The following is a 27,242-nucleotide window of genomic DNA, read 5'->3' as shown; positions in this document are numbered from 1 at the left end:
CTTTTTCCTTCTCCCTGCGCCCTATCCTACTTACTTCCTTTTTCCTGACTCTTCCGCCTCAGGAGAGATGCAGGGCAGAATTGTGTTGTGATTAGAAGAGATTAGATTGTTGAACAGCATCCCCGTCTTGAATAAAGAGATACTGCTTCCCAGCTCAGCCATGAGTCCCTGGTCTTCTTGCTCTCCCACCCACGAAGCTAGCCCAGCAGTGCCACCTCCTGGACCACGTGTTGGAGTATTTTTATTTTTTTAGTAAAGTGGTTTGGAATATCAGAAAATGAAACAATACTGTTGTTCATTAAGAGACACAAGTAAACCAGTATATTTTATTTTTTATTTATTAATAAGAGAGACTGAAGCAGAGCATCATTCTGGTACACTTGATGCCGGTAACCAAACTCAAAACCCTCTCTAGGCTTTTTTTTTTTTTAATATTTATTTATTCTCTTTTGTTGCCTTTATTTTATTGTTGTAGTTATTATTGTTGTCATTGTTGTTGAATAGGACAGAGAGAAATGGAGAGAGGAGGGGAAGACAGAGAGGGGGAAAGAAATTCAGACACCTGCAGACCTGCTTCACCACTTTTGAAGTGACTCCTCTGCAGGTGGGGAACCAGGGGCTCAAACTTGGATCCTTACACAGGTCCTTGTGCTTTGCACCACATGCACTTAACCCACTGCACTACTGCCTGACTCCCTTCAAATGATTTTCTAACCTTGAGTTTGTTTTATACTTTTATTAAATGCTTCCCAAAAACAGCTTATAGTATTGCTTTAAGATTTTTAAGTGTAAATGAATGGTGTTATGCTTCGTATTTCTACGTCTTGTTTTTTTTTTTTTTTAATCCTACATTAGGTTTTAGAAATTCTTCTTTATTGTTGTAGAGATATCTAGATCTTTCACTTTTGTTTTATCCTATTGTAAGAATATACTGGTTTGGGGGTGGGGGAGATAGCATAATGGTTATACAAAGAGAATCATGCCTGGGGCTCCAAAGTCCCAGCTTCAATCTCCCACACCACCATCAGCCATAGCTGAGCAGTGCTCTGGTAAAGAAACATTAATAAATGAAAGCCTAGGTAGGGGGAGCTGGGCAGTACTGCAGCAGGATAAGCGCACTTCACATCATGTGTGCTTAACCCACTGTGCTATCACCCGGCTCCCAGAAATAGGTATCTTAAATAAGAAAATCTGTAAGCCACTTGCTTTAATAAAACACATGAATTTCAACAGATCTTAATAAATAATAATTATCTTTGAAAAAATAAATTTAAATCAAAGAATGCTATAAGGGAATTTAGTTATAAGAAAAAAGCAAGAGATTTCTAAAACATGCAGTGATATTGAAGCAATTAATATGTATTACATTTAAATTCAGCTAGGAACTTTCTTCAAATTATTTAATACAGACACAAGTAATAATAATAAGTCAAGGAATTTATATAATCACTGGATTGTGATAGTTCTCAATATTTTATAAATATGAAATTTGAAACAACATTTCTCTTTCTATAGGCATAATTTCCATATACATAATATACATGGAAAGTGAAAAATTATATAGCAAACGTTTTGACACACAGTCCATTCACAGACTAATCTCAAAAGTATTAAGAGACTTAAAGGACAATCTCTGGTTTAGTGCTAAATACTTCATGTAAATAATTTTAATAATTTTTTTATCTCCTAAAGCTAAACTATTTTTAATATATTTTTTATATTATTTATTTTCCTTTTTGCTGCCCTTGTTTTATTGTTGTAGTTATTATTGTTGTTGTTATTGATGTCGTCATTGTTAGATAGGACAGAGAAATAGAGAAAGGAGGGGAAGACAGGAGGAGAGAAAGACAGACTGCCTGTGAAGCAATTCCCCTGCCAGTGGGGCTCTGGGGGCTTGAACTGGGATCCTTAGGCTGATCTGTGTGCTTTGCGCCACGTGCGCTTAACCCACTGTGCTACTGCCCGACTCCCAAGTTGAAGTATTTTTAAGTGACATTTAATATACAGTAGTGATTTACTAGCCTGTTTTGCCAATAAAACTTTCATTGAGAAGCTTGTAAAGACTAAAAACCCTATTCTGGGACATGGAGACAGCTCATGATGTAGAATGTCCATTACATACAACCACAGCCTGAGGACCCAGGTTCAAGCTGGTGGTACCACACAAGGAACACCATGTACAGGGAAAGTTTCACGAGCAGTAAGACAATGCTGTGGTATCTCTCTGTTCTCTCTCCCTTATAGTCTGATATTGAAAGGGGAGAGAGGGAGAGAGAGAGATATGGGGAAAAAGAGAGAGAGAGAGAGAGAGAAAGAGTCCACCAGGGGTAGAATCACACAGGGAGAAAATGGGGGGGGGGCAGAAATAAAAAGAAAACAGAAATGAGTCTAGCAGCAAAAACAAATACATAAAAACTCAGTGTCACTATTAGTACTGTTCTCTCCTAGAAGAGGGTGTACTGGTAGAGGACGTGCTGTTCCCTGAAATAACAGTGGTTAAGATACACAGATGAAAGAGAAACAAGAAGATACTAAAGATAATCTTAAAGTTTCTACTGTTGCATTAGATGGTAAAATGCCAAGCTATTTGGTGATACTGCCAATCTCTTTACAGATGGAACTTGAAAGAAGAAAAAGCCATTTGTATTATTGACTAAAATGAAAAGAATGTAATTAATAAAGTCTAGCAACGGTCTAATTACAGATAATTCTACTAAGACAGTGTTATACAGTTTGCTTAAGGACCATTATTATTATTTTTTTTAAGTCAGGATTTCTTTATTTTACAGTGATCTTTGGTGATTTTTGAAATTTTCCTTATCTTCAGAAGACTGATTAAACATGTTTTTATCCAAACACAGATACTTTCTATCTATAAAAGGAAACTACATACTTAGTTGTTAGCTACAGAAATGATTCCAGTGCCTCAGGAAATTAAGGTCCTTCAGTGGAGAGTTGGCATATGCTGATTTATGGTTTGGGGTATAAAAACCAATTTAATTAATTTCACATGGGAGGAAAAATTCACTATCTTGTCAGAACACTACATTCCCAAATAGTTTTTAGTATAAAACTAAGATACTCATCCAGGTGAAATGAGAAGTATAATATGACTTCTTTTTTTTTTTTATTCCCTTTTGTTGCCCTTGTTGTTTTATTGTTGTAGTTGTTGTTGATCTCATTGTTGTTGGATAGGACAGAGAGAAATGGAGAGAGGAGGGGAAGACAAAGAAGGGGAGAGAAAGACAGACACCTGCAGACCTGTTTCACTGCTTGTGAAGCGACTCCCCTGCAGGTGGGGAGCTGGGGGCACGAACCGGGATCCTTACACTGGTCCTTGTGCTTAGCGCCACCTGCGCTTAACCCACTGTGCTACCGCCCGACTCCCATAATATGACTTCTTAAGCACTTACTCTATTATAAGATTTGATCTTTAATGACAAAATTCTTACCGAATGCCCTTTAGAATTAGTACATAGTAATTATGTACTGCAATTCTCAGCAATATCATTTAAATGTCTAATTTAATCATTAAACTATAGTTTAATTCACTACTTATTTTCATGACTTTTAAAAAAAATATTTGTTTATTTATTCCCTTTTGCTGGCCTTGTTGTTTTATTATTGTAGTTATTATTGTTCTTGTTATTGATGTCATCATTGTTGGATAGGACAGAGAGAAATGGAGAGAGGAGTGGGAAGACAGAGAGGGGGAGAGAAAGATAGACATCTGCAGACCTGCTTCACCGCCTGTGAAGCGACTCAGATGCAGGTGGGTAGCCAGGGACTCGAACTGGGATCCTTATACTGGTCCTTGTGCTTCATACCACATGCATTTAACCCACTGCGCTACCTCCCGACTCCCTTTTTTTTTTTTTTTTAACAGAGCACAACTTAGCTCTGGCTTTTGGTAGAATAGGGGGTTGAAACTGGGACTCTTGGAACTATAGAAGAGAGTTTCTTTCCACCACCTTCACTTATTTTCAACATATACATTTGGAGAAAAAATATCTAATATCTAATATTTCCAGAACCTCCGTCAGTTATATATTTAAAGATTAAAAAGTACAAAGACTTGCTTTCATCCCAGAAAATTCATTGTTTCTGAGTAGGTGAATCACAGTACGGCACATTTTCTACAAGTAGGTCTTTTCTAGCCACCAATTCTAAAAGAAAAAAACAAAAGGAGAGATCATTAATATCATTAAAGTTAAGATAGAATCCAAGTATACTAATTTCCCCTTGAAGTTATAGTGGAGTATCTAGCTTTAAGGCAAACCTTCCAGAAATGTTTTTCTTCAGTTAATTTCTAAGGGAGAGTTTTTTTTTTTTTTAAATTTATTTCTTTATTGGGGAATTAACATTTTACATTCAACAGTAAATACAATAGTTTGTACATGTATAACATTCCCCAGTTTCCCATTTAACAATACAACCCCCACTATGTCATTTACCATCCTTCATGCACCTGTATTCTCCCCACCCACCCACCCCAGAGTCTTTTACTTTGGCGCAATATGCCAATTACATTTCAGGTTCTACTTGTGCTTTCGTTTCTGATCTTGTTTTTCAACTTCTGCCTGAGAGTGAGATCATCCCATATTCATCCTTCTGTTTCTGACTTATTTCACTCAACATGATTTTTTCAAGGACCATCCAAGATCGGCTGAAAACGGTGAAGTCACCATTTTTTACAGCTGAGTAGTATTCCATTGTGTATATATACCACAACTTGCTCAGCCACTCATCTGTTGTTGGACACCTACCTGGGTTGCTTCCAGGTTTTGGCTATTACAAATTGTGCTGCCAAGAACATATGTGTACACAGATCTTTTTGGATGGATGTGTTGGGTTCCTTAGGATATATCCCCAAGAGAGGAATTGCAGGGTAATAAGGGTAGGTCCATTTCTAGCCTTCTGAGAGTTCTCCAGACTGTTCTCCACAGAGGTTGGACCAATTTACATTCCCAGCAGCAGTGTAGGAGGGTTCCTTTGACCCCACACCTTCAGGGAGAGTTCTTGACTTTAAGTGAAGACAGGAAGGGGTACATGCCTTTCATGCTTGAGGCTCTGGGTTTGACCCACAGTAATAATACATTAGAGCACCATGAAAAACACCAAACAAATTTCATGGGTGGTAGAGCAAAGCTTTAGTATTTCCACTTCCCTTTCCTTCTTGTTCATCTTTCTTGCAAAAATCCAGAATAGAAAAAAAGGCATGAGTGGCTCAGCAGTGGAACTCATGTGCAAAGACAAGAATACATTCCCTGGCACCACAGATTTTTTTCTTATATTGGTAGTTTATTATTATTTTTTTCAGCCAGATCATTGTTCATGATAGTACTGAGGACTGAACCTGGGACCTTGGCTAACCTTACCCTGGTGCCACGGTCTTTTAAATACTATACTGTCTTCACAGCCCCATAAATTTTGCTTAAATACAAAGAAAAGAAGGGAGGGCAGGTGGTGGTGCACCTGGTTGAGTGCACACATTACAGTGAACAAGCACCCAGATTCAAATCCCCTGGTCCCTCCCTGCAGGGATAAAGCTTCATGAGTGGTGAAGAGCTGCAGGTTTCTGACTCTCTTTATCTGCCTCCCCCTTCTCTCTCAGTTCCTGTCTCTATCCAATAATAAATAATAGTAATAATAAAACAGTTTAAAATACAAAGAAAAGGATATTCTTTTCACATTATATATAAAAAGTGGTAATTTACTCTTTTATATTCTACTTATTAAATATAACTAATTGAGAAACTGAACAGGACTGGGGAGATAATTCACGGTAGAGTACAGGACCTGTATGCTTAAGGTCCCAAGTTCAATATACCAGAGCTGAGAAGTACTCTGACACTTCTCTCATAAAAACAAGTAAATAAAAAAAGGAAATTAAACAGAATTCAGTTAAAGCAAATTATAATTAAAATCATCAACTGGGAATTGTGTTTATGCTACTTACTATGTGAAAAGCAAAATTTTCCCGTTTGGTACTTACTGTCTTTTAGAAACCTGATTTAGTATTAGTTTACAGTATTATAACATCATATTCGTACTTTAAAAATTCCCACTTTCATACAACAATTCCTAACTAGTTAGAGTGTTTTGGCTGGTTACATAAACCAACAAGAACACTACTGGGTTGTGCTCTGGGAGGTGGCGCAGTGGATAAAGAGCTTGACTCTCAAGTGTGAGGTCCTGAGTTCAAGCCCCAGCAGCACATGTACTAGAGTGATGTCTGGTTCTTTCTCTCTCTCCTCCTATCTTTCTCATCAATCAATAAATAAAATCTAAAAAAAAATGGTTGACTGTTAGGTGGCACAGTGGACAGAGCAATAAACTCTTAAACATGAGGTCCCAGGTTTTGATGCTTGGCACTGAATATGCCAGAGTGATACTTTGCTTCTCTCTCTCTCTCTCTCTCTCTCTCTCTCTCTCTCTCTCTCTGTGTGTGTGTGTGTGTGTGTGTGCTTTATTAAAAAAGAAGAGAGGGTGGGGGTAGATAGCATAATGGTTATGCAAACAGACTCTCGTGTTTGAGGCTCTGTCAAGTCCCAGGTTCAATCCCCCGCACCACTATAAGCCAGAGCTGAGCAGTGCTCTGGTTAAAATAAAAAAAGAGAGAAAAGAGAGGGGCCGGGCAGCAGTGCAAAGGGTTAAGTGCACATGCGTGAAGCACAAGAACCAGATCAAAAATCCAGGTTCAAGTCTCTGTCTTCCCACCATGGGAATCACTTCACAAGAGGTAAAGCATGTATGCAGGTATCTTTCTCTCCCCCTCTCTGTCTTCCCCTCCTTTCTCAATTTCTCTCTGTCCTATCCAGCAACAACAGCAATAACAACAACAATATAATAACAGCAATGTAACAACAAAAAAAAAAAATGGGAAAAATGGCTTCTAGGAGCAGTGGCTTCCTTGTGCAGGCACCGAGCCCCAGTGATAACCCTGGAGGAAAAAAAAAAAAGGATAAGAAAAAGAAAAGAGAATCCTTCTGAAATTTATCAAGCAAAGGAAGCCAAGGATATCCAGGACTGTCTAGAGAAAGAATTAACCTATTCAAATAGTCCCAATGAGAAATACTGCCTAAGTACATAAATAAATAAATAAGAAAAGAATATTGAATCTCAAATAAGACATCTTGCTGGAGTTAAATAAGAGAAAGCACTTTAGGTACAAAATTTTGATCAGCTGCATGAGTTCGCATTTTTAACTCCTAAAGAGACGAGTTTGAAAGAGTTCTCGTGATTGAGAAGTACTCACATGCAGCCTGGGAAGTGGCACAGTGGTGGAGCTTCAATAGAGCATGAGGCTCTCAAGTTTGATCCCTAGAATCACATATGCTAGAGCACTACTCTGATTTCCCCACCCCCCACCTGCCGCTTCTTTCCCTATTTCTAGCCCGTAAAATAAATAAGATGAACTTAAGATCTTACTTCTCACTTCGTTATGGAGTCAGGAAATAGCTCACCTAGTGCAGACTGGTTCAAGACTCTGGTATGACATGCACAGGGAGTACCATTCACAGAACTGGGTTAAGGTTCAGAAGGAAGAACAATGCTGTGGTCTCGATCTCTCTCCCCAGCTTTCCCTCCCTCCCTCCATGTCTCTGTCTAGTTGAAAGGAAAAGGGAAAAGGAAAGGCCACCCGGAGTATTGGAATTGTGCGTGCACATGGCCGCCTGCAGTACTGAGTATTCTTGGCACCATATCTAATAAATTTGGCTGTTGAATGTATGTTTGCTAATGGGCAACAGTGAAACAGTTGACCCTATTAGAAAGATGTCTTTAATCAATGAAAAACCAAGAACAGAACAAAAAATAATAATTACAGTATTTTTCTAAGTAATAACTATGATCTCTCTCTATATTACTTATGAAGGCCATGATGAAAGAATGATCTAGTGGAGCGGTTATACAAAAAGATTTCCAGGGGCCGGGTGGTGGTGCACCTGGTTGAGCGCATGTATTATAATGCACAAGGACCGGGGTTCCAGCCCCCGTCCCCACCTGCATGGGGAAAGCTTTGCGAGTGGTGAAGCAGTGCTGCAGGTGTCTCTTTCCTTCTTTATCACCCCCTTCCCTCTTCATTTCTGGCTGTCTGTATCCAATAGATAAAGATAAAAAAAAAAAAGAATTCCATGGCTAAGTCTTAGAGAATTCCTAGGTTCAAACCCCAGCACCAGTACAAACCAGAGCTCAGCAGTGCTCTTGTTTAAAAAATTATGGTGAGGGCTGGGGAGACAGCTTAATGGCTATCCAAATGATTGTCATGCCTGAAGCTCTGAGCTCCCAGGTTCAATTTCCAACACTACCATAGGCCAGACCTGACCAGTGCTCTGTCCCTCTGTGTCTTTCTCTATCTCTTTATTTAAAAAGAAATAAAATATCTTTAAAAATTAGGGGGAATCCGAATTGATGCACCTGAGATCATGCAAAAGAAAGGCTCTCTTACTCTTCATGCTTCCTCTTAATATTTTTCACTCACTGCCCCCACTTAGAAATAAAACGTCACTTTCCCATGCCAAATAAAAAGGAAAAATAAAGAACAAAGTAAATACTATTTTAAAGGGTGAAATTACTGTGTCAGTAACAAAGAACCCTGAAATTATAAAGATAGTTTTCTTTCTTTCTCTCTCTTTTTTTTTTTGCCTCCAGGGTTATTGCTGGGGCTTGGTGCTGGCATTACAAATCCATTGCTCCTGGTGGTCATATTTCATTTTTATTGCATAGGACAGAGAAATTGAGAAAGGAGGGGAAGAGAAAGAGCGACACCTGCAGACCTGCTTCACCGCTTGTGAATTGACTCCTCTGCAGGTGGGGAGCTGGGGACTCAAACTGGGATCCTTGTGTGGGTCCTTGATATTTGTACTATGTGTCTTAACCTGGTGCACCACTGCTCAATCCCCTAAAGATAGTCTTCTTTAAAAAATTATTTATTTATTTATTTTAACGAGATAGAGAAAGATACACACAGAGAGATGCACAGCACTGCTCAGCTCTGGCTTATGGTGGTGCTGGGGACTGAGCCTGAGACCTTAGAGCCTCAGACATGAAAGTGTCTTTGCACATCATTATACTGTTTGCCCAGCCCCCCTTTTAAAATTTTTAATATTTTTTCTAGTGCCAGAATCCTGTGTATGCATTATTTCTGGGTTGATATTTTCATTATTTTAATTTATATATACAGGGATCCCACAGCATTGCTCTGTCATCCATGAAGCAACACTCATGCCATTCCTGGTGCCCCCATATGGAGCTTGGGCGTAAACCTAGGGCCTTGTCCATGAAAAGTATGCACTCTTCTGGATAAGCTAGTTCTCAAACCCCCCCCTTTTTTTTTTAACAAGTAGAGAAAAAAGGAAACTTTCTCTTTTTCTTTAGTGAGAGAGAAAGAGAGAAAACTGGGTCAGCAAGGCTGCTCAGTGATATACATGTACAACACTCTGGTTCATTCTTTGGTGCTGTATAAAAATTTAAAAAAAAACACAGTATTTGGCTCTGTTCTAAGCACTATTTGGAAGGAAGAGAAAAAAAGAGATGAATTAAAGTGTACAAGGTGATTATTCCAGCAGATGAAACTATTTTATTATTTTCAGTTTCTAATCATTCGTCATATTGAAACATCTGATATAATTCAGACACACAAAGGTCACATATCTGTTCTGAGTCAATAGTAGAACTTTAATTCCTTTCATTTTTTATATGTCACCACAGACTATGACTAAATATTTTTTTGAATATAGAATTTGTTTAAGCTAACTTCTAAATTTTTTTATTATCTTTATTTATTTATTTTTTACTGGATAGAGACAGATATTTAGAGGAGGGGGGAAATAAGGAAGGAGAGAGACAGAGACACCTGCAGCACAGCTTCATCACTTGTGAAGCTTTCCTCTTGCTGAGGGGACCAGGGGCTTGAACCCAGGTCCTTGTGCACTGTAATATGTTCACTCAACCAAGGTGTGCAACCACCTGGCCCCCTGTTTAAGTTAGCTTTTAATCTTATCTTATTACTTCTTAAAGATCTATTTTACTGTGAGACAGAGGCCAGAGTTCTGTTGTGATAGATGCAGTGCCAGAGATGTAACCCTGAGTCTTATGAATGCACATTCCCACCAAGCTGCCTTTTTGGTCCAGTCTCTTTCTTTTTTTTTTTTTGTCTCCCTTCCTTCCTTCCTTCCTTCCTACCTTCCTTCCTTCCTTCCTTCCTTCCTTCCTTCCTTCCTTCCTTCCTTCCTTCCTCCCCCCCTCCCTCCCTCTCTTCCTCCCTTCTGTATAGGATAGAGAGAAATTGAGAGGGGAGGGGAAGACAGAGAGGGAAAGAGAAAGAAAGATACCTGTAGACCTGTTGTACCGCTTGTGAAGTATTCCCCCTTCATGTGGGAAATGGGGGCTCAAACCTGGGTCCTCATGCATGGTAATGTGTGCATTCAGCCAGGTGAGCCATAGCCTGTCCCAAGTATAATTTCTTTTTCTATTTTTTTGTGATGAGAGACAGATATGAAGAGAGAGACACAGAGAGAACAGAGGCATCACTCCACCATCCTCAGAGTTGTTGGAGTAGTTCCTACTACTCCCATGTAGTTCTGGGGATCAAACAAAGTCTTATGCCTGGCAGGTAGATGCACTTCTGAGCCTTGACAAATACAATACATACCACATTGTCAACATCAAGATATTTTATTAACCGGCATTAAAAACTTGTTTAGTATTTTAAAACACATTTCAGTCTGAACATATTTTTCTTCTTTTTAAAATATTTTTATTTATTTATTATTGGATAGAGACAGAAATTGAGAAGGAGAGGGAGGCAGAGAGAGACAAAGAGACACCTGCACACTTGCTTCACCACTCATGAAGCTTTCCCCCTGCAGGTGGTGACTAGGAGCTTGAACCTAGGTCCTTGAGCACTGTATAATATGTGTGTTTAACAAGTGCACCACCACCTGGTCCCAGAAGTTTTTTTTTTTTTCTTAAGTTGTACTTACTCAGTGTATTGTGATCTGTGTGAATGCCTTGGATAACAGATGTTCTGAGTAGTAATTCAACATCAGAACCAATTTTTATTAGCTGTTAAGAAAACCAAACAAACATATTCAGCTGTTTTCTTTCCCAGTGGCTCCTTTGAATGTAACATTTTTGAAGCCTATAGGCTTACTACAATCTTTTCTTTTTCCATTTTTTATTTGTAATTAATAGTGGGTTACAAGATTGTAAGGTCACAGTTCCACACTGCACCCACCATCAAGGCTCTGCTTCCCACCCTCCCACCTCCCAAAGATGACAGATAACCATCATAGTTCTCACAAAGTCTTACAAAATACTTGCTTTTCTTTCTCTCTCTCTCTCTCTGTTTTGTAAGTTCATGTCCTTCAGCTCTCTAGATGCCATATGAATGAAACTGTCTGGTAGTTGGTTGTCTTTCAACTATTATTTCCTGAAGCATAATCACCTCCAGTTCTATCCATTTTCTCCTAAAGAATACAATATCATTAAAAAAAAAAATTTATTCTCTTTTGTTCCCCTTGTTGTTTTACTATTATAGTTGTTAATTGTTGTCGTCATCGTTGGATAGGACAGAGAGAAATGGAGAGAGGAGGTGAAGACAGAGGGGGAGAGATAGATAGACACCTGCAGACCTGCTTCACCGCTTATGAAGCGACTCCCCTGCAGGTGGGGAGCCGGGGTCTCAGACCGGGATCCTTCCTCGGGTCCTTGTGCTTTGCCCCATGTGCACTTAATCCGCTGTGCTACTGCCCGACTCCCGCTATATCATTTTTTTTTTAAATAGCAGGAATATTCCATGGAGTACATATTCTATAACTTCTTTATTCAGTCATCTGTTGATGAGCATTTAGGCTGCTTCCCACTCTTTGGCAATTGTAAATAATGTAGCTATGAACATAGGGTTGCATATGTCCCTTCAAATTTGTGATTGCATGTCATTTGGATAAATTTTTAAGAGTGGATCTTAATATGGTTAATATTTTTAAGAGTGGATCATAATATGGTTCACTATAATTTTTAAGGTAATATTGTCTTTGCTTTTATATGACCATTGTAAGCATACTAAAAACTCAAATAGCTATAAAAATCTAAATGGAGTCAGAAAATCCGTAGGATTGCCAAAGATATACATCTACACACACACACACACACACACACACCTGCCTGGTACTGAAACCAAAATAGATACAATTTTGGAATAGAATTGAAGGCTCAGAAATAAACTTCTACAGTTATGGATAACTACTTTTTGACAAGAGAGCCCAAAACATTAAATGGAGGAAGGAGAGTCTCTATTCAAGAAGTGTTGGAAGTGTCAGGATGGCCAAGTGGTCTAAGGCGCCAGACTCAAGAAGTGTTGGGTGGAGTAGGGCACCAAAGTAAAAACCCTGGGTTGAGGGTGAGGGTGGATGTTCAGCTTCACAGGGTGGGGTGGGGGAGAGTGGAGAGGGGGGATAGGAAGGGCACAGTCTTTTGGTGGTGGGAATAGTGTTTATGTACACTCCTATTAATTTGTAGTCATATAAATCAACTACTTAATTAATATGAGAAGGGGAAAATTGATTGAATGTCTCAAATTTTTTAAATCACAGACTGAGTCTTTTTAATACATAGGCTGAGTCTTTAATATGTTGATTCTCTTAAAACCTTAGACCAGGGAGAACAGAAGCAACCGGTGGCATAGCTATACAAAAATAATGTCAAAGGACATAAATTATGGTGATGTTGTGTATGATAAAGCAAATCTTAACAAAGGGATATTTCAAAGTTATCTGGACTCCTAAAGAACTTGAAACCCTTCCTAGAAAAGCATGAGGTCAAAATTATTTTCACAATACTAGTCTCCTGTGTTGTTTGACTTGTAAAAGAGAAGTAGCATTTTTTTCATGGAATTTCATCTTCACTTGAAAGAACCATTAGCAAATAAATTATGACTATTTAGACTTGGTTATTTGGCAGGCATTTTCTTGAAAATTAGTGAAATGGTTATGTGACTTCAAGAAAGCAACTGACTGGATAGAGAAAATGTGCTACATCTGTACAGTGGTATATTTTGTAGTAATAAAAAGGTGAAAATTTGTCACTAACAGTCAGATGGAAGGAACTCAAGGGGATTATATAAAGTGATAAAAATCAGTAGAAGAAAGACAAGTGTTGAAGGTTACTATTCACGCACACAATGTAAGGATATATGACTGAAGAACAGAAAAACTAAAAAGACAAGTCACTGGATACTAAGGTTACCTGAGAAGAGAGAGAGTAGGGAGGGAGACAAGTAAGCAGATGTATAATAAAGGCAGGGAGGTAAAAAAAAAATTGAAGGGGATGGGATACAGAACTCTGATGGTAGAAACTGTGTGGAAGTGTACCCCTTTTATCCTAGGGTCTTGTCGATATTTTTTATTTTATAAATAAATCAAGAACAAGAAAATCTTTTTAAAAAATTGAAAATGACTTACTAAGAGAAAAAGATTTCATAGTGCTGTCATGAGACAGATGATCCTGGTAGCTCCAGCCTCTTTGTGAGGCTACTGGGGACAATGAATAAAATCTGCACTTAGGGAGTGGGGCGGTAGCACAGCAGGTTAAACGCACATAGCGCCACGAAGCACCAGGACTGGCATAAGGATCCCAGTTTGAGCCCTGGCTCCCCACCTGTTGGTCATTACGCTAGGCCCCCTGCACTGCTTAATGCTGTGGTCTATTTACATAATCACTGTTTTGCCGTAGACCCACCCTGCCTGCAGGGCATTGGTTTAATCCCCACTGGATAGGTGGAAGCTTTCTACTTTCATGCTCTTTTCTTCTCTCCACCCCCTATTCTACCCATTTCCTTTTCTGACCTGCCACTCCACTTCAGAAGATATAAAGGCAGATCAATAAAGGCATTATTGCATTGCCTTCCCAGCTCAGCCACGAGAGTTCCTGGTTCCTCTCCCGAGTTGAGTCGATGAGTAAGCAGCAGCCTAGGTTGGCTCCAGTCAAGTTCTCTCCAACCCAGAGAGCACGTGCCCGGGAAGAAACACCCTCAGGCTAGCCCAGCACCCACCAGCAGAAGAGTCACTTCACAAGTGGTGAGGCAGGTCTGCAGGTGTCTGTCTTTCTCTCCCCCTCTCTGTCTTCCCCCTCCTCTCTCCATTTCTCTCTGTCCTATCCAACAACAATGACTACAACAATAAAACAACAAGGGCAACAAAAGGGAATAAATAAATAAAATGTTTAAAAAAATTGTTATACCTCTTCTATTTTCTTAGGAGATGTTTCACTTTTATTACTTTTGAATTCTTCATTTATCTTTGTTCTGGCTGCTAGGGAAAAAAAGAAGCATAATTACATATGCTATATATTATGGATACATCTCTTATACAAGAAATAGTTTTGTATCGTGTAAAACTATAAGTATAAAAATAAGAACCTTCCACAGAATGCTCTTGATAAACTGGTGAATTCTTTTTTTAAAAAAAATTATTACATTTATTTGTTTATTTATTTTTACCAGAGCACTGCTCAGGTCTGGCTTATGGTGGTATGGGGGATTTAACCTGGGACTTTGGAGCCTCAGGCATGAGGGTTTCTTTGAATAACCATATACTATTTACCCCTATTATCTTTATATATTTATTGGATAGAGAAAGCCAGAAATTGAGAAGGAAGGGGTGGTAGAGAAAGAGAGACAGAGAGATATCTGCAACACTGCTGCACCACTTGCAAAGCTTTCCCCCAGCAGGTGGGACCAGGGGTTCAAACCCTGGTTCTTATGCATTGTAACATTTGTGCTAAAGCAAGTATGCTACCACCCAGCCCCAAACTGGTGAATTCTTAATTAAACTAATATAACCCTCTAGCATGTCAAAATTTTAGTTTTCTCCCTGCCTGCTCCAGAAGCCGAACATACACCCTCAGCCTTAACCCAGGTTTTTACAATGGTGCCCTACTCCAAATTCAGTCAAATCCTGCCTTGAGTTTCACACTGTGTTCTTCTTTCTCAACTTCTGTTTATGAGTGGGATCATCTCATAGTCATCTTTATCTTTCTGTGTCCAGAGATGTCAGGCATGGAATGTCAACCCTTCAGCCTCATTACTCAGGTGAGACCTTTCCTTTCATAGGATTCTCTAATTCAATTCCAGGTGGCTCACTTCCCAACAAAGTCTCAAAACCTAGATATAGACCAGGTCGCATGAGATAGGGCATATGCTCACATTGTATCCATAAATTAGGGCAAAATATATACCTGAAAGCAAAAGTACACAATAATCTGCAGTGAGTAGTATCAAGTTCATAATGAAATAGTGTCTACATAAACTTAGCTACCCTCCTCAGTTATTTCCTATTATACTTCCCTCACTCACTCCCAAGCTATCCTTATCAAAGCAAGGACTGCAAAAGCTGAATAAAGGCAAGAAACTGGCATACCTTAATGATGACTCTTTAGTCACTAACAGGCCATCCCTTCAGCTGGGGCCCCAATCGGGGAGTCCTGATATTCCCAAACAGACATGATGGGCCTAAACCTCAAATAAATCCCTCTCTCCGTGACCAGTCATCTATATCAGGAACAACAAAACTGACCTCTTTGTGGACCCCATAGGACCTTGCCCTCAACTTGGATCAACAACAGTAGAGAATGTTCCATCCTCTGAAGGGAGGATGGACAACATACTCTATGCTAAACCTGAGGAAGATGGGTCCTGATATTGGGGCAGCATGGAATGTTTCTACTCATGACCACAGAATGTGAGCTCAGATCTACAGGGATGCAGAGGTCACATAGGCTCCTAAGCTGAATATGGGCCCCAGATCAGATTAAATCGATGGGGTTTACAGTAAACAATATTTATACACCTTTCTGATATTTGGGAGCTACTCTCTTCTCTCTCCCCTGATCCAGCTTTCTGGCCCTTTTTCCAGCCATGATATCATCTCCCCAGACAATAACTAGGATCCATCTGCAGATCAGATTTCAGGATCGGGGGAAAAAAAAAACACTAGTATAGCCACAGGCCCTTTGGCATATAACTAAAATATGCCTACTAGCTATTTACAAAACAGAGACCCCCCCCCAACTCTTCATCTGCACTATTCCAGCCTTTAGGTTCATGATTAGTCAACAACTTGGTTGGCTTTATATGTTAACTCTCTTTTCAGCCACCAGGTTCCAGAAGCTAGCAAGATGCCAACCAGACTTCCCTGGACAGAGGAACCCATCAATATGTCCAGGAACTCTGATTCCCCAGAACCCCACCCCACTAGGGAAAGAGAGAGGCAGGCTGGAAGTATGGATCAACCTGTCAACGCCTATGTTCAGTGGGGATGCATTGGATCGACCTTCCTGTGGTGCATCCCATGAGTACCCATTCATTGGGGAAACTGACGATCCTTCCTAGCCGACTGAATCCACATGGATCCCAGTCACTTTCAAAGCCAGCAACAAGCAGCTCCTGACAGCTTTCAAGCTGTTGGTCCTGCTCTTCGAGTCCTCCAACTTAATGTTGAGGGGCTGTCCTTTGCCAAACGCGTTCTTATTGGTCAATTGGTGATACAGCATCAGGCAGATGTTATCTGCCTACAAGAAACACATATAGCAGTCGATGAAGCTGCTTGATTCGATTTAATATGCTATAATCTCCATCCTAAACACGGCCGAGCCATCTACGCTAAATTGTATCTTGCGGATGTTTACCATACAGCCTCTTCGACCTTCTACGACTCCATTACTATTGGAACTATTCAGCTCATCAACGTATATAAGCCTCCCAGTGCCTCATGGGATAATGAGGTCCTGCCTAGCCCGAATCACCCAGCCGTTTACGTTGGAGACTTTAATAGTCATCACCAAGACTGGGGATATCCCTCCACTTGTGCTGATGGCTCTATCTTAGCTGACTGGGCTTCAGCAAATGACCTCTCCCTATTATACGATCCCAAACAGCCAGGTTCTTTTCACAGTGCTAGATGGAATAAAGACTCGTCACCCGACTTGTGCTGGATTAGCACAGTCAACGGCCAAGCCTTTCCTGCTACGAGACAAGTTCTCAAGATCTTCCCGCACAGTCATCACCGCCCAGCTATCATCCACATTGGTCTCCAGCTCCCACTGATTCTGTGCTTGGAGAAACTAAGATGGAACTTTCGGAAAGCAAACTGGCGTCTGTTCAGTGATCTTACCAACAAATCTATTCCTGCAATTCCAATTAACTCTATCCCCTCTGAAGATTCCTACAGGCGCTTCCACCAAGCCATCTTCAAAGCAGCTTCCCAAGCTATTCCTCGTGGGAGACGTGCTAACTATATGCCTTGTCTTGATGCTGAATGCGAGCAACTACTAAAGCAGTATGATGAGTCGGGCGACCCAGATGTGGCTGACCATCTATCTCATTGCTTCCCTGGATGCAGCACGCCAAGCCCGCTGGCAACAACTCACGGAAAGTCTGAACTTCACCCACTCAAGTAGGAAGGCCTGGAAGCTTCTTCATAGTCTGGGTGCCGGTAGCCAACCCTCTCCCGTCTCCCATCCTCCCGTATCTCCAAACTCAGTGGCCAGTCACCTAAACTCAAGTTGGATGTGCTAAGATCGACCCAGTCTGGAAAAGAGAAATTTCCCATGAGTGGTCATCCCACTTCCGTTTATCTTGTCCATCTCCAAAACTCTCTCCCTTTACACTGTCTGAACTGGAAGACACTTTGAAGAGGGTTAAACCGGGAATGGCTGCTGGCTATGATAACATCACCCCAGAACTCATTCTTAACTTGGGCCCCGCGGCAAAGAAGTGGCTCACTACATTCCTGTCCCACATCTTGGAATCCGAATCTATGCCCAAAATTTGGCGTCGTGCGAAGATAATAGCAGTTTTGAAACCAAGGAAAGACCCAACACTGGCCGCCAGCTATAGACCAATTTCTCTCCTCTCCGTGTGTTACGAACTCCTTGAGAGGCTGCTTCTGTCATGTATTTCTCCTCTTACAGAGAAATTCCTATCACCCGCCCAAGCTGGTTTCCGCCCAGGAAGATCTACCTGCGAACAAGTCCTGGCCCTCTCAACTTTCATTGAAAATGGATTCCAGAAGAATTTAAAGACGGGTGCTGTCTTTGTTGATCTCACAGCAGCCTATGACACGGTCTGCCACCGAGGTCTCCTAGTCAAGATCTCAAGATGCCTGCCTCCATGGGTGGCCAACGCTATATCGTTTCTTCTCCAAAACAGAAGATTCTGGGTGACAAGTCTAGCAGATGGAGACTTGTGGCCTCCCCCAGGGCTCTGTTCTGGCTCCTACGCTATTTAATATTTACATCAATGACCTCCCAGAAACTTCTTCAAGGAAGTTCATCTACAATGACATCTGCTGTGCAACTCAGGCATCCAAGTTTGACATCCTCGAGGAAACACTACAACACTCACGAAAGACATATCTCTGATATCTGAATACTGTAAAAAATGGCGACTAATCCCTAGCACTGCAAAAACGGTATCATCTGTTTTCCATCTGCACCATGCCTCGGCCTCGCATGAGCTTAATGTGCAGCTTGACAATACGAGAATCCGGCATGAGGCCCAGCCAGTCTATCTTGGCGTTATTCTCGATCATACCCTGTCATTTCACGAACATCTCATAAAAACTGCAGCAAAGGTGGGCGTGAGGAATAACATCATTGCAAGACTGGCCAGCTCCTCATGGGGCGCGAGCGCTTCCACACTACGATCATCATCTCTGGCATTATGCTATTCCACTGCAGAATACTGTGCCCCAGTATGGTTCCGTAGCCCCCATGTCCACTTGGTCGATTCCAAATTGTATTCCTCCATGAGGATAATTTCTGGAACCATCCGTTCCACCCCAGTTCCAAGGCTGCCAGTTCTTAGCAACATCGCCCCGCCAGATATTCGTCGGGATGCGGCATCATCTAAGTTCATTTCCCACGTCTACGCTCGACCGGACCTGCCAATATGCACGGATATCTTTGCCCACCCTGTCCAACGCTTGACGTCTCGTCATCCAATCTGGTCTCCTATGCCTACACTGAACTTCTCTGTTCCAGACTCTTAGAAACAGAGTTGGCAGTCAGCTGAGGTAAAGAACAAACACCTCATCACAGACCCCTGCGAGCGTCAACCCGGCTTTGACCTAGCACGTTATGATTGGGCCCTCCTCAATGGCTATCGAACAGGCCATGGCCGGTGCGCTGCTATGTTCCATCGCTGGGGAGCCAGAGACAACCCGAACTGCCCCTGCAGCTACAGACAGACTATGACCCACATAGTCAACGACTGCCACCTCTCCAGATTCAAAGGAGGTCTCGAAACTTTACATCAGGCTCAACCTGATGCTGTTGACTGGCTACGGAAGAAAGGCAAACGCTAGAAGAAGAAGAAGAAGTGGGGAAGCAATTACACAAGCTGGACCTTCTGTGTCCCACAATGACCTTGGGTCCATACTCCCAGAGGGTTAATGAATAGGAAAGCTATCAGGGAGGGGATGGGAAACTGGAGTTCTGGTGATGGGAATTGTGTGGAGTTGTGACCCTCTTATCCTATGGTTTTGTCAGTGTTTCCTTTTTATAAACAAATAATAAAAAGTAAAAAAAAAAAAATTTAATTTTCTGTTTTTCACTTCTGAATCCAGCTGTGTATCTCTACCTTCTAGACCCTAATATATTCAATTTAAACCTCTTTTCTACAAACCCAAGAACTTCATGTGAATACTGGGAACAAGTCTTTAATACTTTTATAGTTAAATAATTCAGATTTTAAAATGATAAAGTGTTGATCATGAAAGTCTCTTTTTTTTTTATAAAGTAATGACAGTCAATTTATTTTAAAATGATAGAATTCATTAAATCACCAATTTGTAAGGGTCATTACTGAAGTTTTCTGATCCCAGATTTTTTGCTATTCGTGGCTAGAAATTCTAATGGAAACACAAAGCAGAAATTGACTGAGTTTGGATTACTGCACCAAAGTAAAAAACTCTGAGGAGGGAGGAGGGCAGATTTTTCAACTCCTCTATAGGGGGGTGGGGGTAAGGACACAGACCTTTGGTGGTGGGAATGGTGTTAATATATATATATATAACAAAATAAACTTCAAGCCCCTGGCTCTCCACATGCAGGGGTGTCGCTCCGCAAGCAACGAAATAGGTCTGTAGGCATCTATCTTTCTCTCCTTGTCTCTGTCTTCCTGTCCTTTCTTGATTTCTCTCTGTCTTATCTAACAACAATGACAGTGATAAACAAGGGCAATTAAAGGGAAAAAATAGCCTCCAGGAGCAGTGGATTTATAGTGCAGGCACCAGTCCCAGCAATATTCCTGGAGGCAAAAAAATAAAAATAAATTCTGATTATAAAAAAATTCTGTTGATTTTGCCTAAAGCCTCCATGTTTACAAAACATGTCTGGTTGACTGCTAACAGGTACCCTGTAAGTAAGGCTTTAGGGACTCCTTTTTGTCTAAATTCCCTCCCCCTTAAGGCAGAAGTATGAAGATTGTCAATAGCTTTAATTAGTAGTCAATAGGCCTTGGACTATGCAAAATGCATATCTGTAACTCTGACCTTTGGCTCGTTCCATAAAGGTTTTGGGGTTTGTGCATAACAGAGTGACCTGATTATTTCCTGAGGCATCAGAGAATTGTGCCTAATGACAGAGAAAGACTATTGAATCAAGGTTTAACATGTCACCTACACCTTGAAAGTAATTTTTACTAAGCCAGGATGGGTGCACCTGGTTAAGAGTCCATATCACCAAGCAAAGGACCTGGGTTCAAGCCCAGGCTCCCCACATGCATAGGGGATGCTTTACAAGTGGTGGAACAGGACAGAAGTATCTCTCTCCTCCTCTATCCCTCCTCCCCTCTCAATTTCTCTCTGTCCTGTCAAAAAAATAGTAAGAAAAAAAAGTAATTTGACAATTACTTTGACAATTGCCCCTGAATTGTGTTTTACCTAAAAGTATCTTTGATCTTCTAGTTCCTTTTGATGTGATGTGATTTTATCAGTACTCTGCCTACAGGTCTGATCACAGGCACACATGTGCCATTCTCCCTTCTTGAGGACTCTTCAGATAAACTACAAAGTGACTGACCATGCGAAATTACTACTTGTAGGGGAGTTGGTGGGGTAGGAGTAAGTTTCTTGAGTGGTGAAGCAGGACATAGGTGTCTCTCTCCCCCACCCCTCTCAATTTTCCTCTGTTCTGTAAAATAAAAATAGGAAGAAAAAAGAAAAAAGGAAGAAAGGAAAACTGACTGCCGGGAGCAGTGGATTCATAGTACAGGCACCAAGCCCCAGCAACAACCTGGTGGGAGAGAGAGAGAGGGAGAGAGAGAAAATGGACTTGCTTTAAAGATATAAGAAATAAACTTACCTTCTAATGCTCTCACATCATTTTTAAACACTTGTTGTCTGGTCCTGTGCAGTGTTTTAAAGAGCTGTAAAACCTATCAAGAAAGTTAGAATTCAGGTCTCAAAAAAAGTTTCACATTTTTTATATTTACAAGAATCACAGTTAATTCTATTTGTCTCTTGGACTATTTTTCAAAATAGCTGATGAAAACCAGGGCTTGTTAAAAATAAACTTCCAAAAAAAAAGAGAAAAACTTCCCTTCAGCATCTATCTGCAAATCTGAAAATAAAAATGAAAGTACTATTTTTAGAGGCAGTATGATATTCTTTAATCACAACAATAAAGTTGGTTAAAAAGTTAATATACCTGGGCTGGGGAGGTAGCATAATGGTGATTCAAAAATACTTTCATACCTGAAGCTCCAAAGTCCCAGGTTCAATCCTCCCATGTTGGTATGCTTCTAATTCTACTTCTAAAAACCCCTTCTGTTTCATTTGGTTTAATCCCCCCTGCTTAACACTATTCTATTTACATAACTAAGCACCAGCATGCCTGCAGGGCATTGGTTTAATCCCCACTGGTTCATGATGTCTTTTTTGCTCCGCCCCCTCTCCTTGTCACACCCTGATTTTCACCAGTCACTTTTCTCTCCACCCTCTCTACATCACATCCTGTTTACACCCTACTTGGCAAGTATATTAGTTTAGTTTAGTTTAGTTTAGCTCAGCTTAGATTGTGCTGCGTCCAGCATGAATAAAGAGATACTGCCTACAACCCAGCCATGAGTCCCGGGTCGTCTGTCTCTCAGCCCGACACTCCCACACTACCACAAGCCAGAGCTGAACAGTACTCTGGTAAAAACAAAAACAGAGGGAGTTGGGCGGTAGCATAGAGGGCTAGGCACAGGTACCGCAAAGTGCAAGGACTGGAGTAAGGATCGGGGTTCCAGCCCCCAGTTCCCTACCTCCCCACCTGCAGGGGAGTCGCTTCATAGGAAGTGAAGCAGGTCTGCAGGTACCACTCTTTCTCTCCCCCTCGCCTCTTCATTTCTCTCTGACCTATCCAACAATGGTGACAACAATAATAACCACAACAGTAAAACAAAAAGGGCAACAAAAGGGAATAAATATTTAAAAAAAAAAAAAAAGGGAGTCGGGCTGTAGCACAGCGGGTTAAGCACAGGTGGCGCAAAGCACAAGGATCCGCATAAGGATCCCGGTTGGAGCCCCGGCTCCCCACCTGCAGGGGAGTCGCTTCACAGGCGGTAAAGCAGGTCTGCAGGTGTCTATCTTTCTCTCCTCCTCTCTGTCTTCCCCTCCTCTCTCCATTTCTCTCTGTCCTATCCAACAATGACAACAACAATAATAACTACAACAATAAAACAACAAGGGCAACAAAGGGAATAAATAAATAAAATAAATATTTAAAAAAAAACAGAAACAAAACATTTCCCCGAAAAATGTACCCCTGTGCATAGTCAGTCTGTCAAAGTAACCAACTTCCTCAGTTTGGCATGCATTTTCATATATATATGCTTTTTATCTTTCTCCTATCAAACTCATGTGTGAACTTCTCAGAAGGAAGACAATTTTGGACAATTTAATTAAAATTTCTCAAAATAGAAGTAGAGGGTTCTAAAAGGTGACACAGTAGATAAAGCACTGGATTCTTCTAAATATTTATTTATTCCCTTTTGTTTTCCTTGTTGTTTTTTATTGTTGTAGTTATTATTGATGTCATTGTTGGATAGGACAGAGAGAAATGGAGAGAGGAGGGGAAGACAGAGAGGGAGAAAAAAAGACACCTGAAGACCTGCTTCACCGCCTGTGAAGTGACTCCCCTGCAGCTGCAGAGCCGGAGCTCGAACCAGGATCCTTACGCCAATCCTTGCGCTTTGCACCACCTGCGCTTAACCCGCTGCGCTATCGCAAAGCACTGTATTCTTAAGCTTGAGGTCCAGAGTTTGATCCCTGGGATCACTTGTGTCAAAGTGATGATCTGGTTCTTTACTTCCCTTATTAATAAATAATTAAAATAAATCTATAGAATGTTGAGACTTATAAGTATTCTAAAACTGTTTTAAAAATGGTAAGAACCCAGAAAGCTCAGCAGGTGTAACACATGCCTTACTGTGTAGGTTGCTCTTGGTTTAAGCTAGGCACCACATGGGAGCACCATGAAAATCTTTAGGGAAGTTCTTTTTATTTTATTTTATTTATTTTCTCTTTTGTTGCCCTTGTTTTTTTTATTGTTGTTGTAGTTATTACTGTTGTTATCGATGTCATCACTGTTAGATAGGACAGAGAGAAATGGAGAGAGGAGGGGAAGATAGAGAGGGGGAGTGAAAGAGAGACACCTGCAGACCTGCTTCACCCCTGTGACTCCCCTGCAGGTGGGGAGCTGGGGGCTGGAACCTTTAGGGAAGTTCTATGGTAGAGTGGTAGAGTGATTCAGTTGAGGGCAGAAGTGACAGGAAGTACCTGGGGGCGGAGGAGGGGAGACAAAGACAGAGACACAGGCACAGACACAGACACTACTGCACTACACGGGAACATATGTTCTCCAGGCCACCTGTGTGCCTGGGGGAAGGATTGCTGCAGAATGTGAGAGTGGTGGTAGGTGTGGCTTAGAGAGATGAAGGTGGGGCTTGGGTGTTATAAGCTAGACCTGTGGGCATTGCTTCTTGCTCACTGCCTAGCTGAGCCCAGGAAGGTCATCATGTGAGTAAGTCTTCTGAGGGTTTGGTGCTCTTTCCTCAGACTTTCTCCTCTCCCCTCCCTCCTCCTCCCCTCTCCCCCCTCCCCCCTCTCTTCTCTCTCTCCCTCTCTCCACTCTTCTCTCTGCTTAGGTGAGTACCAGGCAAGATGTGAGTAGAAGGGACTCTTCTCTTTTGTCTTTCTCTTTCTCTCGCTCTTGGCCTAATGTGAATGTTCTCAATTTTCTTGAATAAAGTTTAAAATTCCTGAAAATCATGCTCTCTCAATTCTTTGTTGAGATTATGCGTGGCAAGCTTTTAAATGTGTGGGGTAACAAACTCAGCTGGTAAATTCCCCCCAAATACAATCCTACACTATCTCTCCCTAAGTACAAAGAATTTAAATGTTTGAGGCCCTGAGCTCAATCTCTGACACCTATAACTAAATAAACATAATAAAATAAAAAGGGAGCTGGGCATGGGTAGATAGCATAATGGTTATGCAAAGAGATTCTCATGCCTGAGGCTCCAGAGTCCCAGGTTCAATCCCTTGCACCACCATAAGCCAGAGCTGAGTAGTGATCTGGTAAAAAAAAAAAAAAAAAAGAAGAAAGAAAAAGGGAGAGAAAAGAGTTGGGCATTTTGGTAGAAGACAAATTGTAAAGACTTTAAATTCTTTTTTTAATTTCTCTATTGGGGGAAGTAAAGATGTTTTAATGATAGTCTGAGGCCACTACATGGTGCTCAAGTCCAGAAAGGTGTTTATTATCCCCAGCATTGCTTTCTCTCTTTAAAAATTTACTTATTTTTAATATTTTTTATTTTCCTAAAAGACAGATACAGAAAGAAAGACCAGAGCACTGCTCAGTGCTGGATTACAGTGAGTGGTGCTGGGGAATTGGCCTGGGAACTACTTACAATGATTAACCACTCTGCCAACATTCCTTCCTTTCTTATCCTCCATCAGATAACGACATTGAGTATATACTGTAAGCAAGTCACTATTCTAAGCATTCTACATACATCAGAAAACCTAAACATCAAAGGCAGACACCAAAACAGAAACAGGAAGTAAGGAACAGAAAATATAGAAATAGAGCAAAACGAAAACTAAACTTCTTCAGTGCTGGGAAATTGTGCAGATGCAGTCACATCTGCCATGTTGCTAGTTCCTGCGAGAGTTGGGACATTCTCCGAGCGTCTGTTCCGCCATGTTGTGCCATCAGGGCATTGTCTATTTCCCCGCCATAGTTGAAGTGCTTTGGTTACTCCTTCCCCTTCCCATTCTCGCTAGAGCTACTCCCATAAAAGCCCTCCTTCTTCCACACCTTCAGTGTTTAGAAGCAGGAAAGGTTACTGCGTGAGGCGGCCACTTTTGCTACCTCCACGTGGCCCAACTTGCTTCTCTCTCACCCAACTCTGAGGTGCCAGCGCAAATAAAGATTTGTGTTCCCTCTTCGCTCCGGATCTCCTCTCTCTCTTCTCCACTGCGCAGCACATTTCAGATACACATTATTGAAAACAAATAAACACCAAAAAATTAGTTTAAGAAGGAGAATTCAGGGAGTCTGGCAGTAGCGCAGTGGGTTAAGCGCAGGTGGCACAAAGCTCAAGGACCAACAGGCATAAGGATCACGGTTCCGGCCCCTGGCTCCCCACTTGCAGGGGAGTCACTTCACAAGCGGTGAAGCAGGTCTACAAGTGTCTCTCTTTCTCTCCTCCTCTCTGTTTTCCCCTCCTCTCTCCATTTCTCTCTGTCCTACCCAACAACGATGACATCAACAACAACAATAATAAAACAAGGGCAACAAAAGGGAATAAGTAAATAAATATTTTAAAAAATTTAAAAAAAAAGGATTCAAAAATCCTAAAGCTTCCAGCTATCACCTAAGTGACAGTAAAGTTTGAGAAAAGGAGCCTGGATGATAAAATTGAGGAGGGAGGGAGCCGGGCGGTGGTGCACCCAGTTGAGCACATAGTACTAAGATCAAGGACCTGCTAAGAATCCGGGTTTGAGCCCCCAGCTCCCTACTGTCAGGGGGCATGCTTCACAAGCAGCAAAGCAGGTCTACAGGTGTCTCTCTCCCTCTTTTTTCTTTTCTTTATTTTTATTGTTGTTGTAGTTGTTGTTGTTATTGATGTTGTTGTTGTTGGATAGGACAGAGAGAAATGGAGAGAGGGGGGAAGACAAAGAGGGGGAGAGAAAGACAGACCCCTGCAGACCTGCTTCACCGCCTGTGAAGCGACCGCCCCTGCAGGTGAGGAACCAGGGGCGAGATCCTTATGCGGTCCTTGAGCTTCAGGCCACGTGCGCTTAACCCAATGCGGTACTACCGGGCCCCCAAATATTTATTCCCTTTTGTTGCCCTTGTTGTTTTATTGTTGTAGTTATTATTGATGTCGTTGTTGTTGGATAGGACAGAGAGAAATGGAGAGAGGAGGGGGAGACAAAGATAAGACACCTACAGACCTGCTTCACCACTTGTGAAGAGACTCCCCATAGAAGGGGAGCTGGGGGCTTGAACCGGGATCCTTACGTTGGTACTTGCCCTTTGTGCCACATGCACTTAACCCGCTGTGCTACCGCCTGACTCCCCTCTTTCCCTCTCTCTCCCCCTCTTCTCTCAATTTCTCCAGGAACAGTGGATTTGTATTTCGGAACCCCAGCAATAACCCTGGAAGCAATATATATGACAGTTTATTTTATTAAGATTTATTTTTATGACACACTCAAAGAGACATATAAAGAGATGAGAGGCATAGAAAGAGAGAAGGAACTGAGCACTTAAGGAACTCAGGCAAGTAAGTAAGTAATGCTCTAACATGCTGAACTATCTCCCTGACCCAAGAGAATAATTAACCTAATAGTAATATAACCTATCAGTTATAACAACAGGGTCACCAACAAGAGATAACAGAGAATAGAGGAGAAATGAAAAGAGGCAATGAATCAAGAAAATTGGTCCAAGAGAGGTATATTAATTACTAGACTTGAAAGGGCTCCACCAAGTGACCATATTAAACTCATTTCATAGCACATTACAATGTAAGCTCAGTGCAGTACTTACAAGAAGGAAAATCTCAAGAGAAAAAGAATTTACACGTAGAGGACAGAAAGTCAGAATGGCACCTGACTTGTAAACAGCATCAATGGGATAAGACATGGAATAATGTCTTCAGATTCTGAAAGGAAAAAAAAGCCTAC

At 41.2% G+C, this 27,242-nt stretch overlaps 2 protein-coding genes across 3 annotated transcripts in view; both read right to left on the bottom strand.

Annotated features, from left to right (window-relative positions):
• The window catches only part of CDC42SE2 (CDC42 small effector 2), a 183,557-nt gene extending 162,140 nt beyond the window's left edge, over nucleotides 1–21,417 (bottom strand). The window contains exon 1 of the mRNA XM_060177721.1: nucleotides 21,364–21,417. The gene's annotated coding sequence lies outside the window, so the exon portion shown is untranslated. The remainder of the gene's footprint in view (nucleotides 1–21,363) is intronic.
• Nucleotides 4,020–27,242, bottom strand: part of LYRM7 (LYR motif containing 7) — a 31,839-nt gene continuing 8,616 nt past the window's right edge. Inside the window, exons 2-5 of one of the 2 annotated variants that reach the window (XM_016192312.2) lie at nucleotides 21,364–21,436; nucleotides 14,242–14,312; nucleotides 10,986–11,067; nucleotides 4,020–4,166 (exon numbers count right to left, since the gene is read on the bottom strand). In XM_016192312.2, coding sequence (XP_016047798.1) covers nucleotides 4,096–4,166; nucleotides 10,986–11,067; nucleotides 14,242–14,312; nucleotides 21,364–21,436 — 297 coding nt within the window. In that variant the 3' untranslated portion in view covers nucleotides 4,020–4,095. The remainder of the gene's footprint in view (nucleotides 4,167–10,985; nucleotides 11,068–14,241; nucleotides 14,313–21,363; nucleotides 21,437–27,242) is intronic. The other variant, XM_060177696.1, reaches the window with a different exon arrangement.

The sequence above is a fragment of the Erinaceus europaeus genome, chromosome 2 (genome assembly GCF_950295315.1).
Source record: "Erinaceus europaeus chromosome 2, mEriEur2.1, whole genome shotgun sequence".
Taxonomy (NCBI): domain Eukaryota; kingdom Metazoa; phylum Chordata; class Mammalia; order Eulipotyphla; family Erinaceidae; genus Erinaceus; species Erinaceus europaeus.
Note: the sequence above shows the minus strand (reverse complement) of the source record. Positions and strands in the feature narration are given on the sequence as shown.